This window comes from Trichosurus vulpecula, chromosome 1, assembly GCF_011100635.1.
Source record: "Trichosurus vulpecula isolate mTriVul1 chromosome 1, mTriVul1.pri, whole genome shotgun sequence".
Lineage (NCBI taxonomy): Eukaryota > Metazoa > Chordata > Mammalia > Diprotodontia > Phalangeridae > Trichosurus > Trichosurus vulpecula.
Genome location: NC_050573.1, coordinates 454,064,325 through 454,085,669, shown reverse-complemented (window position 1 = coordinate 454,085,669; position 21,345 = coordinate 454,064,325). Strand labels below are relative to the sequence as shown.

The 21,345-nt window shown below is 37.9% G+C and overlaps 1 protein-coding gene across 1 annotated transcript; it reads left to right on the top strand.

Annotated features, from left to right (window-relative positions):
• The first annotated feature begins 232 nt into the window (after positions 1–232).
• Positions 233–1,554, top strand: LOC118831104 (transmembrane protein 19-like). The gene is made up of 2 exons (XM_036738267.1): positions 233–395; positions 512–1,554. Exons 1-2 carry the CDS (start codon positions 330–332, stop codon positions 1,544–1,546), a joined length of 1,101 nt encoding a protein of 366 aa, XP_036594162.1. The 5' UTR covers positions 233–329; the 3' UTR covers positions 1,547–1,554.
• The last annotated feature ends 19,791 nt before the right edge of the window (positions 1,555–21,345 follow it).

Here is a 21,345-nt window from a genome sequence, read left to right as displayed (position 1 = left end):
CCGGCAAGTGTCAGTCCCTTTTCCATTTGTTTGAAGATTTAACTTTAATCTGTGATATTGGTAGGTGAGCAGCACCCGCCGGGGGTGGAGGGTGGGAGTGGGGGCCAGCTGGGTACCCCGGCTCCAACCCCACAGCCGCCCTGCGCAGAGCGCGCGCCCGGGTACATCCGCGGCGCTGCAGGTCGGGGGCTCTGACTCCTCCTCCCACCTGCCTCGGGCCGGGGGGCGTGGGAAGAAGCCGCCTCTGAGGTTGCACCAAGAGGAGGCCTCAGGGCGCACCCCCTGCCCCTCCGCTTCCCTCCCGAGCCCAGTCTGGTTGGTTGCAGGAGATGTCCTTGCCCCCTTTCCTTGGGGAGGCGTGGGGGGACCCCTCACCTCCTTCCTGGGGCGTCCAGGTATGACGCTAATGGTCAGGTTCGAGCTCTAACCTCTGCCTCAGTGGCTGCGTTTTCCTCCTGGACTCAGCTGCGTTTCCAATCTGAGAATCGATTTTGAACAGCGGTAGCTGCAGGTGATCGCTTTCTTATATTCCATGAAAGATCTCACTGAGGCCAATATATGCAAAGGATATTTTAAAATGATGACTAATATAGTTATCCTGAGCCTGATTCTTTTCATTTCTTTATCTTTCTGGATTATGTCCATGACTGCAAGCACCTATTATGGTTCCTTGCACCCTATTTCTCCGTGGCGCTGGCTGTTTTCTGTGATAGTTCCTGTTTTGATTGCATTTAATGGCTTAAAAAAGAAGAGTCTGGACCACAGTGGTGCCTTGGGAGGTGTAGTAGTTGGATTTATCTTGACCATCGCAAATCTGAGCTTTTTTACTTCTTTGATGACATTTTTCATTTCTTCCTCAAAACTCACCAAGTGGAAAGAAGAAGAAAAGAAGCGTGTAGATCCTGAATATAAAGAAGGGGGACAGAGAAATTGGATTCAGGTTTTCTGTAATGGAGCTGTACCTACAGAGCTGGCATTGCTCTACATGATAGAAAATGGGCCAGGTGAAATTTGCATTGATTTCTCCAGACAATACACCGCTTCCTGGATGTGTTTGTCTCTTTTGGCTTCCTTGGCATCCTCTGCAGGAGATACATGGGCTTCAGAAATTGGCTCTGTCGCAAGTACTACCCAGCCACGGCTGATAACAACCTGGCAAAGAGTTCCAATTGGTACCAATGGAGGGGTCACTGCATTAGGCTTTCTCTCCAGCTTTCTCGGTGGGTCCTTGGTGGGCATGGCCTTCTTCTTCACGCAGCTGATTTTTGTGAATGATTTGGAATCTTCTGCTCCCCAATGGCCAGTTGTTGCATTTGCAGGAATGGCTGGCTTATTGGGATCGGTTATTGACTCATACTTAGGAGCGACAATGCAGTACTCTGATTGGGATGAAAGTACCCGCTCTGTTGTCAGTCAGCCAACTGGTGAGACAAAATACATATCAGGGAAGCCAATTCTTGATAACAATGCTGTGAACCTGTTTTCTTCCATCCTCATCGCTCTCTTGCTTCCTAGTGCAGCATGGGCTCTCTGGCCCATAGAATGAACTGTTGTCGATTTTCCGTTGTTTGGAGACCAAGATTGAGTCTAAGTTGAACTTTGTAATTCCAAGATTTAACCTCAAAACAATCATTTGACCCATTCCACTTGTAGGGATTTAATTGATTTTGCATTTTATCTTCCCATAATCATAAGCTTTATGCAACAACTGGAAACATTCCAGGAAAGAAAATTCAACAGGAAAAAAGCAAAAAACAAGCATATCTTCCAGGACCCGAGCATGCAGCTTTCCAATTGAATGGAGCTGTTAGAGCAAAAAGAGAAGTCTTTTCTATTGGCTTCTGGAGCTGAAAACGTACTCCTTCTGTGGCATCCTTGGATTTTGGTCAACATAGGATGGGGAACCAGAAATTGCATGAAGAAGTCTAACCTGACTCTCATACCAAAACACTGCTCTGTCTGCTACTGGCTTACTATATCCATTTGCAGTAATTTAAACAAGTGTGTGTTTGGAAACATAAACAATTTTGGAACTCTGGACTTTCTCATGGTTTTCATCAATCAAACACAAATAGTTGTCCTAAGTTTAAATGTCATTTTTAGGTCCTAGTAAGCTATATCCATGTAAGAGCATTCTTATTCCTCCCTGTTTAATTAGTGGGAAAAGTTTAATAAAATAGGTAGTTATACTTGTTCTTATGTCTATTAGAATGTGAGGAAAAAAACCAAACTTGACTCATAAGAAAAAAAACCCGTATGTCTTGCATGTGTTTTAATGTAAATCACATGTGCCCTACTGGCTTTTTTTTTTTTTAAAGTTGCTATGTAGAAATTAATTTATTAATTTCAGTAGATTGTTTCTGAAAAAGTCTTTCATAATAGACCTTTTTTCAAAATATCTGTAAATTAATATAAGATTCCAACTTACAGTTTCCATTTGAGGTGTTAATGCTTAATTGCAGTGGTACTGCTGGGGCCATGCTGCCTCCTAACAATTTTCGGATGATCTGTGAGGGACTCATTGGAAGGTACAGCGTTTTTGGGTTTTTTTGTCATAGAAACCTACTATGTAATTTCCTTTACATCACCTTCTCAAGGTTGCTTCTCCACTTGTCACTTTTATTTATAATATCTTGATTTCTCATAAAATCACTAGCTTCCACTTGCTCCAATCTAATTTTTAAAGTAGTATTTTCTTCAGTGGTCTTTTGGACCTCCTTTTCCATTTGGCTAATTCTGCCTTTCAAGGCATTCTTCTCCTCATTGGCTTTTTGGAGCTCTTTTGCCATTTGAGTTAGTCTGTTTTTTAAGGTGTTGTTTTCTTCAGTGTATTTTTCAGTATTTTTTTGGGTCTCCTTTAGCAAGTCATTGACTTGTTTTTCATGGTTTTCTCGCATCCTTCTCATTTCTCTTCCCAATTTTTCCTCTACTTCTCTAACTTGCTTTTCCAAATCCTTTTTGAGCTCTTCCATGGCCTGGGACCAGTTCATGTTTTTCTTGGAGGCTGTTGGTGTAGGCTCTTGCACTTTATTGACTTCTTTAGGCTGTATGTTTTGGTCTTCTTTGTCAGCAAAGAAAGAATGCAAAGTCTGAGACTGAATCTCGGTGCGTTTTTGCTGCCTGGCCATATTCCCAGCCAACTAACTTGACCTTTGAGTTTTTCAGCGGGGTATGACTGCTTGTAGACTAGAGAGTTCTATGTTCCATGTTTGGCGGGGAGGTGCCAGCTCTGCCACACCAGCACTGCTCCTTACCCAACCCCCAACCTGGACTGGGCTTAGATCTTCAGCAGGCCATGTACTCCTGCTCTGATCTGCCACTTAATTCCTCCCACTAGGTGGGCCTGGAGCCGGAAGTAACAACAGCTGTAGCTGCCCCACCTCCGCTGCCCCCGGGGCTGGAAGCCGAACCGCCTACTCTTTCTACTCCCGCAGCTTTTCCCACTAACCTTCTCCGCAGTCTTTGGTGTTTGTGGGTTAAGGAGTCTGGTAACTGCCGCAGCACACTGATTCAGGGCGCTAGGGCCCCCTCCACCCGGCTTCTGGTCTGGATGGTCCACGCGCCCACGCTGGCCTCTCCTCCACTCCGTTCCCAGCTCCCAGCTCCCAGCTCCGTGTGGGATAGACCTCACTCAGAGACCATCCAGGCTGCCCTGGGCTGGAGCCCTGCTTCCCTCTGCTGTTTTGTGGGTTCTGCCGTTCTAGAATTGGTTCAGAGCCATTTTTTATAGGTTTTTGGAGGGACTCGGTATGGAGGTCATACTAGTTCCTGCTTACCAGCTGCCATCTTGGCTCTGCTCCCTCTTGTCACTTTTATTTAAAAATTTTATTTAATAAGTCTACTTGCTTCTTTATTTTTCTACTCATCCCCTAATTTTTGTAGACTTCCGTTATAAGCAACATATATCTTCCAAGTCTTACTAAATCTGCAATGTTCCATACTCATAGCAAAGTGAGGAGGAGGGAAGTGCGTTTTCTCACTACTGGGAAATGATGTCACAAGGGAAGAAGAGGCCCTCAATGGATGGATGAGGCAAGATTCTCCAGCTGAAAAGGTGGTGAGAAGGAAGAGGTAACTTGTGTAAGAAGTTTGAGAAGAAAAGCTTTGGAACAGCTGCTGTGGTGTGTAGAATAGGAAATCTATTAGGGAGAATAGTAGAATTGTCTTGCTGTAGCCAGGGCCCAATTGAGATTAGATAACATAAATTAGTAGTGGGCCCAATGATCATGGTTCCACGAGCAGTGATAGGACAAGGGAACAAAGGATTTGAGAGTAGAGTATAGAGCAGTAGAATTTGTTCTGTGAAATTTGGATTCAATCAGAGGGCCTCACTTGAGGACCTAGAGGGCCACATGTGGCCTTGAGGCTGAAGATTCCCCACCCCTGGTGTGGAGTTTTTTTTTAAAGTTAATTATTTTATTTTTTAGTTTACAATACTCAGTTCCACAAGTATTTTCTCCCCCCTCTTCTCCTCTCCCCACCAAGACAGCATGTGATCTGATACAGGTTCTACATATACCTTCACATTAAACTTATTTTCCCAATAATCATGTTGTAAAGAAGAATTATAACCAATGAAATGAACCATGAGATAGATGAAACAAAACCAAGAATAAAACAAAATAAAATGTAAAAAAGAGAGAGCAAATAGTTTGTTTCTATCTTCATTCGGACTCCATAATTCTTTCTCTGGATATGGATAGCCTTTTCCATCATGAGTCTTTTGGAGCTGTCTTAGAACCTTGCATTGTTGAGAAGAGCCAAGTCTATCAAAGTTAGTCATCTCAGAAGCAATATGTTTGTGGTTGTGTGCAGTGTTCTCCTGGTTCTGCTCCCTTCACTCATCATCAGATCATATAAGTTTCTCCAGGTTCTTATGAAGTCCATCTGCTCCTCATTCTTATGGCACAATCATATTCCATTACATTCATATGCCGCAGTTTGTTTGGCCATTCCCCAGTTGGTGGGCGTCCCCTTGATTTCCAGTTCTTTGCTGCCACAAAGGGAACTGCTATAAATGTTTTTGTGCATGTGGGTCCTTTTCCCCCTTGTGTGATCTCTTTGGGATATAGCCCTTGAGGTGGTGTTGCTGGGTCAAGGGGTATGCACATTTTTATAGCCCTTTGGGCATAGTTCAAATTGTTCTCTGGAATGGTTGGATCGGTTCACAACTCCACCAGCGGTGTAGCGGTGTTCCACTTTTCCCACATCCTCTCCAGGGTTTATCATTTTCTTGTTTTGACATGTTAGCCGGTCTGACAGGAGAGATGTGGTGCCTGGGAGTTGTTTTGATTTGCATTTTTCTAGTCGATAGAGATTTAGAGCATTCATGTAACTATAGATATCTTTGATTTCTTTCTCTGAAAACTACCTGTTGGTATTCTTTGGCCATTTGTCAATTGGGGAATGACTTGTATTCTTATGGATTTGACTCAGTTCCCTGTATATTTTGGAGATGGGGCCTTTGTCAGAGACACTGGTTGTAAGGATTCTTTCCTAATTTTCTGCTTCCCTCCTAATCTTGGTTGCATTGGCTTTGTTTGTACAAAAACTTTTCTTCTAGGCTTACAACATATACACAAAGTATAGAAACAAAAGGAAAAAAATGATCTTTATAATAGAACCATTTTATTTAGTTGACTTATGACTTGTTCTAATTTAGTGCTTTAGAATTGGTTATGTGGATGTCTTGTGTTATAAATGGATTTTTCCTAACTATAAAATAACTTCATTAGGGGAAAAAAGTTGTGATCAAACATAATTTCTTGATTGTTGTCAAACTGAGTTACTTAAATTGAAATTATTTTCCATTTTTTTGGTAAATAAACAACTTTAAAAAATAAAAAAAAATCTGTGATATTTGTGTCCTTGTTCAGTTAGTCCAAAAACTAAATTAGATTATTCATTCATTAACTCCCTCATCCATTCTATAAGCGCTGTGTTGATTCCTCCCCCTACTCTCCCTTCCATTGAGAAAATAAGTACTTAACCATCCAGCAGAATAAGGAAGCAAAGTGGGAGAGGCTGATGCATGGAGGTCAGAAGGGAGGGAGATAATGTCTAGAAGGAAGTAATGTTTGGAAAAGGGGAAGCTGAATCAAGATAGGAAAGAAAACTGTGAAATGGGAAAAGAAAAGAGCCAGCCATTGGCACCAGGGGAGATAGATCAATGATATAACTCTATATTTTCTAAACTTTCTCCTTTAAAAATACTGCACACAAACAATAAAACCACATGTAGTAGAGAAAGGCTGATGACAGTTACATAACACAGTCAGCATGGCATAGTGGATAGAGGAGTTAGCCTTGGAGGCCAAATAACTGTATTTGAAAGTAATAGGTTTCTTTGTAATCCTGGGCATTTTATACCTTTTAAAAACATTAATGACAAAAAGGTTCAGGATTCAAAAAACAGTCAAGAGCTTCTGCTTTAAAGTATATTTTTTATCATTTAATGGAATATTTAGTAATGTATTTTATAGCACAGAAGTAGTCAATAATAGTCTTTTGTGGTTTCTTACACTTCTGTACAGAACTTTTTCTCTAGCATTCAGGATAGAGCTCAATTTCATCTCTTCCCTGATGCTTGCCAGCTCTCAAACCTTAACTTTTTCACATGTATATGTTTATGTATACGCACATGTACACATATATGTGGGCAAGTAAAGGTGGTATATTTTTGCATATGAAAGTAAAGCATATAGGCACATGAGTATATATGTACATCTATACACATATGTAACTTACATTTATATGTGAATAACTTAATTTTTCCTCATATATGTGTATACATATTTTGCTACTTACTACTTACATGCAACTTTGGACAAGTGCCCTAGCCTCAGTTTCTTTGAGTCAGTTTACTCCTCTGTAGAATAAGGCAATTGAAGTAGATGATCTCTGAAATTCTTTCTATTGATGACATTTTAGTATTCTTTTTTTTCTTTTTTTTTGAGGGGGGAGGCCGGGCAATTGGGGTTAAGTGACTTGCCCAAAGTCACACAGCTAGTAAGTATGTCAAGTGTCTGAGCCTGGATTTGAACTCAGGTCCTCCTGACTCCAGGGCCGGTACCCTACTCACTGAGCCGTCTAGCTGCCCCAACATTTTTGTATTCTATATGGAAAAGTTATGGTTTGAAAGTTGGCAAGCATCAGCAAGAAGGTGATTTTGAGCTCCATCCTGAAAGCTAGAGAAAAATTTTCTGCACACGAGTATAAGAAATCTCAAAAGGTTATTGTTGACTACTTCTGTGCTACTTCTATGCTACCAAATATTCCCATTAAATAATATAAATATACTTTAAAGTAAAAGTTCTTGACTTTTTTATCATGGGCCCCTTGGACAATCTGATGAAGATTTTGGATCCCTCATCAGATTAATTTTTTTTATATAGAATTATAATTTTTTTAAAAAGTTCATATAACCACAGGTTAAGAATCGTTGCCTTAGAATATTTAACAAAAATAATCTTGATCAATGGAACTCTGATTTGAAAACAAAACAATTTTTTAAAAAGAAATTTATCTATTTAGCATCTTAGTGGCATAGAAAAAACGAATTGACAAGTGACATACAGAGTTTAACACTGAGCACTTTGAGGTTAACTCAGGGTTCTTTAATAATCTCTGAGATCCCTGAAGCACCAAAACTTAAGAGGGCTCTTGAATAGCAGGAACTCATAGAAAAGTTTTTTTCCTAATGGGGCTTCAGAAATAGTTACAGAGCACATATACATGTAAGCCATAGTTAAAATAAAAAAGAGAGGAAAATAAAAGTAAAAACAATATGGTAACAATTATGATTTATACCACACTTTATATACATTATTTCACTCAATTCCTGTAATCCTGTTGTTACAAGAGAAATTCTGGGAGACATATGCACAATACATTTATTAGCAAAGCTAGCAATTGCCAAAAGATGGGGTCAGTAGACTCTCAATGACCAAAGGCACATAATAAAGGTTGACAAGATCTTTTATAATCAAAAAAAGAAACATCAGGAAGGCAAGAAAAGAAAAAAATCTTGAGTAATGTAGTTATGTCTTTCTGACTGGCTAAAATACATTTTAAAAAAACCTCTCTAATTTCAGCCTGATATTACAAAATTCAGACCTCCCCTTCTAAAACCACCTTAGCTACAAATAAAACTTGATTCAGAGAATTATGAAGTTGCTGCAACAGCTTAGATTGAATAAGCTTGACCTTTAGGTTAAATGAGTTCCTCCAGAATGGGGGGGGGGGGTTGGTGAAGTTACAAGGGTGGAGGTACAAGTCACAAGAATAGAATTGTGACCTGAGTGTTCTGAGGCACCTGAGTAAACTTGCAAGGGTAAGGAATTTAAACTTACATAACAAAAGAGAATTTTTTAAAAAATATGCTTTCAATTTCACATTGTCAAACATATCCAAGGTCTAGTAATCTCCAAATGTGTCAGTCAGTCAATGAAGTATTTGATAAGAACCTAACTAGACACAAAGCACTTTGGTAGGCAACAGATCAGCATACCCAAATCTTTCAGTGTGATTATAGTAATGCTACCTGAGGTTTCTCTATATTATTTGGTCAAAACTTTTCTTTAAATGAACACACACATGTACATATACAAATGCACATACATGCATATATACATATACATATACATATATATATATATGTGTATATATATATATATATATATATATATATATATATATATATATATATATATATACAAAAACAGAAACCAAACAATAAAATACAATTGAAACTAAAATTTTGTTATATATAAATGTGAACATGGGCCGATAGGTGATACAGTGGATAGAGTACTGAGCCTGGACTCAGAAGACCTGAATTCAAATTTAGCTTCTTATACTTACTATCTGTGTGACTGTAGGCAAACCTTGTTTTTCTCAGTTTCCTCATGTATAAAATGAGCCGGAGAAGGAAATGGAAAACTACTCTAATATATTTGCCGAGAAAACCCCAAATGGGGTCATGACGAGCTGGACATTCCTACCAAGTTCTTTTTATGATACAAATATGGTGCTGATACCTAAACCAGGAAGAGTCAAAACAGAGAAAGAAAATTATAGAATTATATCTAGTGAATATAGATGCAAAAATTTTAAATAAAATATTAGCAAAAAGATTATAGCAATGTATTGTGAGAATAATACACTTTGATCAGGTAGGATTCATACCAGGAATGCAAGGCTGGTTCAATATTAGGAAAATTATTAGCATAATTGGTCATATCAACAACAAAACTAACGGAAACTGTATGATTATCTCAATAGATGCAGAAAAAGCTTTTGGCAAAATACAACATCTATTCCTATTAAAAACACTAGAGAGCATAAGAGTAAATGGAGCATTCCTTAAAATGATAAGTAGTACCTATCTAAAACCATCAACAAGTATTATATGTAATGGGGTGAAACAAGGATAGCCCTTATTAGCCCTGTTATTCAGTTTGGTACTAGAAATGTTAACAATAAGAGAAGAAAAAGAAATTGAAGGAATTAGAATAGGCAAAGAAGAAACTAAGTTATCACTCTTTGCAGACGATATAATGATATACTTAGGGAATCCTAGAGAATCAAGTAAAAAACTACTTGAAATAATAAACAACTTTATCAAAGTTGCAGGATATAAAATAAATCCACATAAATCATCAACATTTCTATATATTACGAACAAAGCTCAACAGCAGGAGATGGAAAGAGTAATTCCATTTAAAGTTACTGTAAACAATATAAAATATTTGGGAGTCTACCTGCCAAAACAAACCCAGAAAATACATGAACACAATTACAAAACACTTTTCACGCAAATAGAGTCAGATTTAAATAAATGGAAAAATATCAGTTGCTTGTGGGTAGGCTGAGCTAATATAATAAAAATGACAATTCTGCCTAAATTAATTTGCCTATTCAATGCCATGCCAATTAAAATACCAAAAATTATTTTATAGAGCTAGAAAAAATAATAACAAAATTCACCTGGAAGAATAAAAGGTCCAAAATATCAAGGGAATTAACAAGAAGAAATGCTAGGGAAGGTGGCCTAGGTATACCAGATCTCAAATTGTATTACAAAGCAGGAATCATCAAAACTACTTGGCACTGGCTGGGTAGATCAGTGGAAAAGGTTAGGTACACAAGATGCAGTAGTTAATGATCATAGTAATCTACTGCTTGACAAACCCAAAGACCTCAGCTTTTGGGATAAGAACTCACTATTTGACAACAATTGCTGGGAAAATTGGAAAATAGTGTGGCAGAAACTGGGCATAGACCAATATTTGACATGCTATAAAGTCCAAATGGGTACATGATTTAGATATAAAGGCTGATACTATAAACAAACTAGGGGAGTAAGGAATAGTTTATCTGTCAGATTTATGGAAAATGGAGAAATTTATGACTAAACAAGAGAGAGAGCATCATGCAATGCAAAATGGATAATTTTGCTTACATTAAATTGAAAAGTTTTTGTACAAACAAAGGCAAATGCCACCATGATTAGGAGGGAAGCAGAAAACTGAAAAAGAATTTTTACAACCAATGTCTCTGATAAAAGCCTCATTTCCAAAATATAGAGAGAACTGAGTCAAATTTACAAGAATACTGGTCATTGCCCAATTGAAAAATGGCCAAAGGATATGAACAGGTAGTTTTCAAAGGAAGAAATTAAAGCTATTTACACTCACATGAAAAAAAAATGCCCTAAATCACTATTGATTAAAGAAATGCAAATCAAAAAAAAATCTCTTAGGTGCCATATCATACCTATCCAATTGGCTTACATGACAAAACAGGGAAATGATAAATGTTGGAGAAGATGTGGGAAAATTGGAACACTGATTCATTGTTGGTGGAGTTGTGAACTGATCCAAACATTCTGGAGAGCAATTTGGAACTATGCCCAAAGGGCAATAAAAATGTGCATACCCTTTGACCCAGAAATATCACTTCTAGGGTTGTATCCCAAAGAGATCATAAAAATGGAAAAAGGACCTACATGTACAAAAATATTTATAGCATCTCTTTTTGTGGTAGCCAAAAAGTAGAAATTGAGGGAATTCCCATCAATTGGGAATGGCTGAACAAGTTGTGCTATATGAATGTAATGGAATACTATTGTGCTATAAGAAATGATGAACAGGCGGGCTTCAGAAAAAACTTATATGAACTGATGCTGAGTGAAGTGAGCAGAACTAGGGGAACATTGTACACAGTAATAGCCACAGTGTGCAATGACTGCCTTTGATAGACTTAGCTCTTCTCAGCAATGCAAGGACCTAAAATAATCCCAGGACTTATGATGGAAAATGCCATCCACATCCATAAAAAGAAATATGGAGTCTGAATGTAGATTGCAGCAGATATATTCCTTTTTTGTTGTTTTGTTTTGTTTTATGTTTTTCTTTCTCATGGCTACTCCCATTTGTTCTAATTCTTTGATATAACATGACTAATGTGAAAATATGTTTAATAGGAATGTATATGTAGAGCCTATTTTGGATTGCATGCTGTCTTAGGGAGGTGGAGGAAAGGGAGGGAGAGAAAATTTAAAACTTACGGAAGTGGATTTTGAAAACTAAAAATAAATAAACTTATTTAAAAAAGAGTTGGACATGACTGAAATGACTAAACAACAACAACAAAATGAACACATTTATTATGACTTGGATCTAATTTAAAGTCTTCCTATCTGATATGATTCCTTACTATCTTGGTTATTGCTTATAATATATAGAACACTTCCAGAAGGCTACTTCCAAAGTGTAAATGTGTCTTTTGAGGGAGGAGTCCTATTGAACTATTAATTGCCATGATCACATTACCACATAGATGGAATATATCTATCAATAGATGGCATGGCCACATAGAAACAGGAAACAGGAAAAATATAATAGGAGGTGAAGGATATACACACTAGAAAATTCTGAAACATGAATGTTATCCTGAGAGGGCAGGCCCAATTTAGAGGACCAGGATAATAAAGTTGCTGATCAGCCAATCGATCTGATGGTATTTGGCCCAGATGAACTGCATCTTCAATACTAGGGTGGGGTGGGGGTGGGGGAATAATGTGATTGTTGAGCTACTGTCAATAATATTCAAATGACTGTGAGAAATGAGAGAGATATCATAAGATTAGAGGACAATGTTTTTAAAAGAGGGAAGAGAACAGTCTTCACAACATCGGTCAATTAATTTGACCTTGAGTCTTGTGTCACTATCAGATCATTAAATAGATGGTTGATGAACACTTAGAAAGAGAAAGTGTTATTTTGTTGAGCTTCATCAAGCACTGGTCATGCCATAAACTCATTCCTTTTTGACAGGGTTACTCAACCTGAAAGATGAAGTGGATACTATTAATACAGTTTAGCTAGATCTTAGCAAAGCATATCATAAAATATCTTATAATATTCTCGTACTGAACATGGAAAGATGTGGACTAGAAGATAATGTGGTTAGATTGATTCATTCAGAATAAGTTGGACGGTTGGACTTAAACATAGTTGCTAATGGTTCAATAGTAACATGATGAGAGGTTTCTACCTTAGTGTCTCAGGTACCTCTGCTTGGCTTTGTGCTGTTTAACATTTTTGTCATTGACTCAAAAAAAAAAGATGGTATGCTTATGAAGTTTGCAGATGCAATGTTGTTTGGCCTCAGAGAGCAGAACCAGAAAAAACATTGTCAAATTTCAAAAGGCAAATTGAAGCTTTAAATCAGGAAACGTTTCCTAGGCCTTGTTGTTGTTTCTCGGGAATGCAGTTATGTTCAACTGTCCATGGGGGTTTTCTTGGCAAAGATATTGGAGTGGTTTGACCTTTCCTTCTCCAGTTTTATGCGTACAGAGGTTAAGTGACTTGCCGAGGGTCACACAGATAGTGTCTACGGGTCAAATTTGAACTCTAGACTTTTTGACTCCAGGCCAAGTGATTTATCCACTGTGTCACCTAGCTGCCTTTTCTAGGAATTAGAACCATACAAACATTCAATTGGCTCCCTCATAGGGTGATGGATTCCCCCTTCTTAGAGGTCTTTAAGCAGAGCCTATATAACCACTTGTGTACACTGTAGTGGGGATTCCTTTAGAAGTTAGACTCAAAAGTTTGAACTGGATGTCTAGAGAAGTCTCTTCCAACTTCTAAATGCTATAGCTGCATGATTTATTAAATGCTTATTTTGTGCCATGGACTATGCTAAGATACACAGGGGAGATACAAAGAGAAAAATGAACCAATGGTGATGAAAATAAACTTCTCTTAATTTTTTTTTTTACCTAGGATCAATTGTGTGACTTTGTGTACTTCCAAAAAGTGAATATGTGAATGCAGCTGGTGAAAGAATTATACATATCCCTAGATATTACAGAGATACTCAGTATTGACTCATTGGAAAATCATTATTCTGACAATCTGGAAGGACTAATGGATTAGAAATCAGGATTCTGAGATTCTAGTCAAGTCTTAACACTGCACTGATTATTTGTGTGATGTTACCTCTTGGTTTCAGTTTCCTCATCTATAAAATGAAAGCATTGGACTAAATGATTTCTAAGAGGCTTTCAACATCCTAGAATCTGTGATCCAATGAGTTTAGTACATCCATCCAGTTCATTTATATTTGTTTCCTCTTGTTTTTCTTGGAAACAATGAAAAGCTGAGTTGGAAATTTCCCCAAGAAAGAACCAATGCATAAGCTAGATTTCTTTACATTTATCTTACTTTTTGAAAACCTAAGTCACAATTGCTTTTTCTCCCTAAAATGCATTTTTCTTGATAATATCAATATCATACTGTCAACTGACACTTGAATGCAGATTTTAAAAATGTGCTGAACTTATACCTATTATTAGTAGAAGACAATGTATAATTATCCACAGCCATTCCATAATACATACTGAAAGCCTTTGGAAAAATTGGAACATAATCAAATTACCGATTACATCAATACAAATCAAATATCTATGCTTTCTCATTCTAGCTTAAAGCAAGCTGGCAGACCTAGCAGTAACCTTACTCCAATCTGAAATGAACTTCATTATGCATGCAAAAGAAAAGCTCTGTAACTGTAGGGAAGCACCATTGCAATGATTTGGCATGGTTGACTGAATTCACAAGGGGAAATATGTACAGAGTTATAAAAGATTAGATTCAAATGAAAATTTGGTGCCAATTGAATTGAGTTGTCATACCAAAAAAGGAGGCAAAAAAGAGTACTTCCAAGTGAAAAATTTCAACACTACACACAACAAATGATACTATCAAATACCTGAGTAATTATTTCCTTGTTCTCAATGAGGTAGGAATCTCCCCTCTACTGAAACTATCCTTAGCTGGAAAGCAGAATTGCCAGAAGCAAGCTGAACTGACTCAAATTAATTCAACTAGTGTTTATTGAGCAGCTATAATATAAGTAGCACCATGCCAAATGCTGGGGGAGTGTGGAAGTGGTTGAGTAATGGAGTACAAGTTACCAGGCACGCAGAAAAGAAACTCCCCAGCAGTTCAATAACAGAGGTTCTGGAGCATTTATAACATGACTTTTCACAGTATGTATATAGATTATTTTGTTGTTCAGTTGTTTCAGTCTTGTCTAAGTCTTCATAATCTCATTTGGAGTTTTCTTGGTGAAGACATTGGAATAATTTGCTATTTCCTTTTCCAGCTCATTTTACCAATGAAGAAACTGAGGCAAAAAGGGTTAAATGACTTGCCCAAGGTCACATAGCTGGTAAGTATATGAGGCTAGATTTGAATACAGATCTTCCTGATTCCAGACCCAGCCCTCTACGTACTGCACCATCTACATGCACCATGTATGCAGAAGATTTGGATATAATATGTGCATGTATTTTTGTGAGTTTGTGTCTGTAACTCTCCCTTGTAAGAATATCTTTAATGATGTCTATGAAGCTCACATTTCTCTTTCATCTAGCCTCTAGCTACACAGGAACAGACGAATGAAAGTCAGTATGTTCTAATGCTATCTTGCCACAATTAACTTAAGATCACCATATCAAACATTAAGTGTTTTTCTCAACTATAGAATTTCTATAAAATAATTTTTTTTGCAGTTACTAAGGACTTTTAAAATAAAATGGAGTAGTTGACATTGTGTGGTTGTCTACACAATCCTAAACTTATTATATAGTCTATGTATAATATGCTGGAGAAGGAAATGGCAAACCACTCCAGTATCTTTGTCAAGAAAACCCCAGTGGGGTCATGAAGAGTCAGACATGACTGAAATGACTGAACAACAAAAATATATAATATAAACTTATTATATAATCTAGAAACCAGAAGAATAGTGTCAGGCATCCACAAGCATAAGCAGCGTTGATTTTTAATACTAAATCTCAAGGGGGGATCCTAGCTGGAGTCTCAAGTATGTCTGCTGAGCCCTAACTCTCCCTATTACATGGATACAGGTGGGAGACATTGTTACATAGTAAATGAGTAAGAAAAGACAGAGCTTGGTCCTAGCTCTGCCATTATGATATTAGCAAAGGAATAAAACTTAACATGTATGAACTTGCTGACACACAAGGCTGAAGGCAAATTGATATCATGAAATCTGAACAGGGCCCTCACTGCTACATGAAAATCCTTGCAATCCTTGCACCCTTTCTAGATTGATTCCCTCTCCTACTTTCTCCTGAGTGTGTTCCATACTGCTCCTCTCCTCAAGTCACCTTTACCACCCATCTCACCACCTTGTCACAGAGAAATTTGCCAAATATTTCACTAAATAACCCTGATACCATCCATCAAGAATTCCTTCTTTTTTCCCACTACACCCTCTAAATAAACTCGACATCATGTTCCATTCTCTAAACCTTTGTCTCAAAGGAAGAAGTCGTTTTCCTTCTGTCCGTTAATTATGACCTTGATGGCACCTCCTCCATGAGCTAGCTTCTTTGATAATCCCCTCTCTCTCTCTCTCTAATTATCAGTCTTTGTCCACTGGGAATTTGCCTATTGCTGTCAAATATTCCTGGTCTCTCCAATCCTAAAAACTTCCATTTAATACAAATAGCCCCTTAGGCTGCCACCCATTATCTTTCCACTATTTCATAGCCAAATTTCCTGGAGGTGGAGTGATGGTTTTTATTTGTTGCCTCCTTTTTATCACTTCACATTCACTTCTCAACCCCTTGCAATCTGGTTTTAAACCTGACCATTCAAATGAAACTTCTCTTTTCAAGGTTACCAACTATAATGAGTATGCTCTGGATTCCTCCCAGAATAAGGCCTTTTTTTCCTTCCGGGTTTTTAGGGCTCCCAGGGGAATTGAGCAAATGGGTCTCCCTGATTCTGCCTTAAGCTTAAACCCCCACTGGCAATGTTTTTCTCATTCTTGGGAGCCAATGACTAATGCCTTCTTTGCATTTAACCATTTAACATAAATTAATTTTTATAAAGGAATATTTACTTGTAGAATAAATTACAAAGTCTTCTTCTTAGTACCTCAGGGGCACACTTTTAGCTCATTTCCTGCCTAATATTGGTCTCACCAAGATTATGTACAAATGTGGCTTGAATGCCAGGTCAATCCCCTTTTCATCTTTCACTGGATTGAGTCCTGAAGTTTGTTCCCAAAGGTCAATCCTTGCTTCTCAGGGCATCGGTTCTAGATTAACTGCAAAACTCAAGCTGGATGCTAACTTCCAGATTCCTGCAGCTCACTCTCCTGATCTTTTGAAACTCACCAAGACTCCACTCTCCTTCACGTAAAACAGAATAACAAACACAGAGACTGGGGCCAAGGTCTCTTCACATGTCCACAAAGGAGGAAAAGGCCCTAAGGCCCTCCCTTAGTATCATTGTCTTTTACTGGATGTTATGAACAGAGGAGTCACCACAGTCTCCTAAGAGTGCTGGTGGAATGATAGAATGGCAAAAAATGCCTCAGCCAAGATTTATAGATATTTGAATGCCTTTTTAGCCATTTAAAAAGCCTCATTTTCACTAAGCATTTAGACTATTGAAACCAGTTACAGGATGAATCAGCACATGCTCCATAGTCTCTCCAAGGCACTTCCATTCTATGTCATAATGTGACTCTCCTAGAAGCAGACCCCTCAGCTCTTCATGTGGGGAGTTGCTATTAAAGGTGCTCTGTGTAAACTCTGCTCCCTATTAAACAACAATCTCGATTTCCATTCCTGATGGCAATTTCCCAGTCCTTGTCCTTGACTTCTCTGAAACATTTAAAAATGTCTACCTCCCCATTTTCCTAGACACTCTCCTTTTTGGGTTTTTGTAACATTTCTCTCTCTTCTCCTCCTGCTTGTATCATCATTTTTACTCAGTCTCCTTTGCTGGATTACCATTCTTGTGGGTATTCTATCTTGGGCTCTGCTCTTTCTTTGCTCTCTTGGTCACTTCTTCAAGTCCCATGATTCAGCCTCTTTGCAGATAATTCCTAGACCAAAATCTCCAACCTGTGTCTTTTAATTTCCACTTCTGCATAACCAATTACCTATTGGATATCTCCATCTCAATCTTCTATAAGCCTCTTAAATTCAGCATATCCAAAACAGAACTCATTATCTTTTGCTACCCCCCACCCTGCCCCGCAACTTTCCCTGTTTCCTAATTTTCCTATTTCTGTTGAAGGAAGCATCACTCTTCCTGTAAACCAGGTTTGTTATCTTGCAGTTGTGAGTATGGGCTTTGTAATAACTATACTAAACTGTTGGATATGTTACTTTCTTTACAGGAGGACAGGACAATGGGGTTACACAACAACCAGCCAATTAGAAGGATTTCTGAGGTTCAAAGCAGCTTGATGTATCAGCGATCCTTTGTGACTGAACTCTAGCTGGATTTGGAAATGCCCACAGGTGCCAGAAAACACAAAGCCAGCCTTGACTGTCTCAACAAACAATCTTGAGCAGCAGTTAAAGACGTGAGAGTTTTCAAACATCCTGCTCCCTGGTTTATTGTGTCTACAGAGATCTTCTGCCTTAATCCCCCCTCACCCCCAAGCCTCCCCCTCCCCCACCCCAAAAGCCTAAATACCTCACCTTTTTTCCACTCCCTTTTGAGCAGCTGGAACTTTCTGTCTCTCTGGTCTGCTTGAAAGCTCTTCTCAGACAATAAATGCTGTGTAACCTATGGTTGGACACTGGCTCATTTCAAAGGGTCTCCTTTAGGCCTGATGGGTCTTCCTGTAACAAAGTCATCTTCAACTTTCCACACCCACATCTAATCAGTTAATAAGATTGGGTAGTTTGGCTGATGACTAGTACAGGGATCTATCATATAAGATGACTGTCCTAACCTATTGCTCTAGGGAGATGCATATGGTAACAATTCTAGTCTCAGTTTCTGTGCTGGGAGAATAAAGGAGTTGGAATAAATAATAGATAACTATACAGTTTTAGAGTTAGGAGAGTCCTCAAGTCATGTAGCCTATCCTCCTCTCATAGTACCTATGAAGTTCAGAGAGATTAAGTGATTTAGTCACATAGTTAAGTGACTTTCATAGCTCCTGACAGTTGCTATGAAAAAAACTATGTTTTAGTTATTGCATACTTTTAATGAAAAGTTTTCCCTTTCTTTAAGATCCTTGGCTAGCTCTCTCATCTAACGATATGTGAATGTGCTTTTGATCCTGAATCTTGTCGCTTTTTGCCACTTCCCTCTTGATTTCTGCCATGAAGCCAGAATGACTTTGGGAATCAGCCTTACTATTACTTGTGTCAGGAGAATAGTCTAAGGAGAAATCTTTAATTTAATACTCTCCATTTTCCATCAGCCACAAGCTCTACTTGGTTGGACTCTACAGGACATCATCCTCTCCCAGCATAGACTGATCACCTGAAGCTCATCATCATGCTGATTGCCTCAATACTCAACACCTTCTCAGCTCCCTCAGGTGCCTCTTCTCTGATTGGAAGGCTGGAGGATTGAACAATAAACTGGTCCCAAAGCTTTCCTTTATAAAATGAAATAGAACTTTCAGGGTAACTCTCCAGTCTCCATCAGCAGATCAATTTGATTTCCGTTCCACAGAACATCACTCCCTGTCCACCTTCCCCCCAACTCCCTACTAACTCCACCCTTTTGGTTTTATTTGGCGTATGGTCTTCCCTCACTAGAGTGAAAGTTATTGCATAATTTTAATGAAAAGTGTGTGTTGGCAGGGGGCCAAAAAGAGGTAAGTGCCTTTCTTTATAATAGTCTTGATAAATTTGAATAGCTATTTTTCTTAAAGTATTTGTGCATATAAAAGACACAAGTTTCTTTTAGAAGAAAAAATAATACCCCAACACAATGAAAGAAAAATCCTTGGACGTCAAATGTTTACCTTTAATGTGTACTGATCACCATTTTCTGTATACTTCAACCTTAAGTAGGTGACAAGGGGATAATTTAATTTATATTAGAAGTTTGTCCACAATGAAAACCAAGAGTTATCTTGCATATGTTTAATTTTTTTTTCTAGCCAGAGCTTCTATATAAAATAATGTTGAGTATTACAGGGCTAAACCCATCTTATTTTCTGGCTAAGACTTTTTAACTGTCAGAAAAATCTTGATCCACATAGTAATGCAAAATTAGGTTTGCTAGCAATAAATATTTCGGCCTCTATAGAGGCTTATTTTTGAATAGGGGTAGGAAATATATTGCATGCTCAGTTTATAAATGAAGAGTGGTGGGCTTTTTACCACTTGCAAATTTTAAATGCTCTAGCTGAGTTTAGGATTATTCTAAATTACCAGTCATGGGTGCCAGTTAGTTAATGACTTCCCATTAAGGCTAATGGAAACAGAATGTAAATCCTCATGCATAAAATTAAGGCTATGCTGATATCCAAATTACTTAGGAAAATACAAGAACATAGGGACATATGATATTCACCTTCCACAGAGGTAGGAGTGCTAGTGGAAGGCTTTAGTCTAGTAAAAACTATGTACAAAAATAAGATTGACAACAATGTTTAATGCTTATGGTCAAAGAAAACCTCAATTTGAGGAAAATAATGTGTTCGCTAGGCTCTCACAAAAAGCAGTGACATTCTACATTGCTCCTAAAGGACAAAGTAATATGCTATACAAGAGAATAATTTGATCGCTCAAGAGCAGCATCATCCCATAGTCCAAATATTCTGTATCATTTTGCTCTTCCCAGTCTCAGAGCTACCCTCCCCAAACAGTTCAAGGTTGTATGGATTCCTCTTCTATTTTTGCCTGTTTAGTTCGTTCACATAAATATAAAATTAGCCAAAAAACATGAATCTCCTTGTATTTTACGTGAGGATGCCATGGTTGCATTTACACAGAATAATAAGTAATTATGTGTGTGTATGTGTTAATGTCTATGTCTGTGTATGTTTTGTGTATGTATAGGTAGATGATATGCATATTTTCACATACTTGCATGTACATATGTATGTACATGTTTATATGTATTTGTGAACATACAAATATACACACAAAGAGGCAACTATTATTTTTGTCTAAGTTTTCTCAGCATATTTGACTTATTTCCTTGTCTCCCAGGAGCTGGGTCGTTGTACACTAAACATCTGATATTTCCCACTACAAAAATATATATTAAGGTAATTGGAAACAAATAGATATAGACGGATAGACAGACATATATAGCAATACTGATAGAAATACACCTATCTTTTGTTGATATGGTATGTAGAAATGGAATATTGATATTCCTACATGAGTCTTATTTACTTCTATTAGAATGTAAGTTCTTGAAGACAAGGCCACATTTTTTTATTTTTCTATCTTTTTCAGAGATATAAATGCATAATGTATTGCTCATTATTTTAACTGGGGGAAGGGGACCAGACCTGAGATTTAATTGGTATAGGCACTCGGTGAGGGAACTACATCTACCATTGCAGACTGGGACTTGCTCTGAAATTTATAGTTTCATAAGTACCTGAGGGTACTGACAGGTTAAATAATTCAAACAGGGTGTTGTAGAAATGGCACCTGCTTTTTATGTAGGCTAGTCTGGTATCTTTTTAAGGGGGTGGGGGAGAGGGCACATTCTGGGGCTCATCATTGGTTTGGCTTCCTTGAAACCTAAGGCATAAAAGACCCAGCCTCTGGGCAATTGATTTCTGAGGTTTTAGCAGAATTCCCACCACCCTTGCAAGAAAGCCTTTCAGATCTAGCATGGCTGGTTTTCATGATGAATAAATACGGAGGTGGGGAAATAGTCATTTTATCTGAATTACTATTTGTTTTTAATTTTATCCTCTTTATCCTTTGTTTTTAAAGTCATTTTTATATCATTTCATAATTCATGAGTGTTTAATTGCATTCTAACCAGAAGCCTGAATTATTCCTAAGGAAAG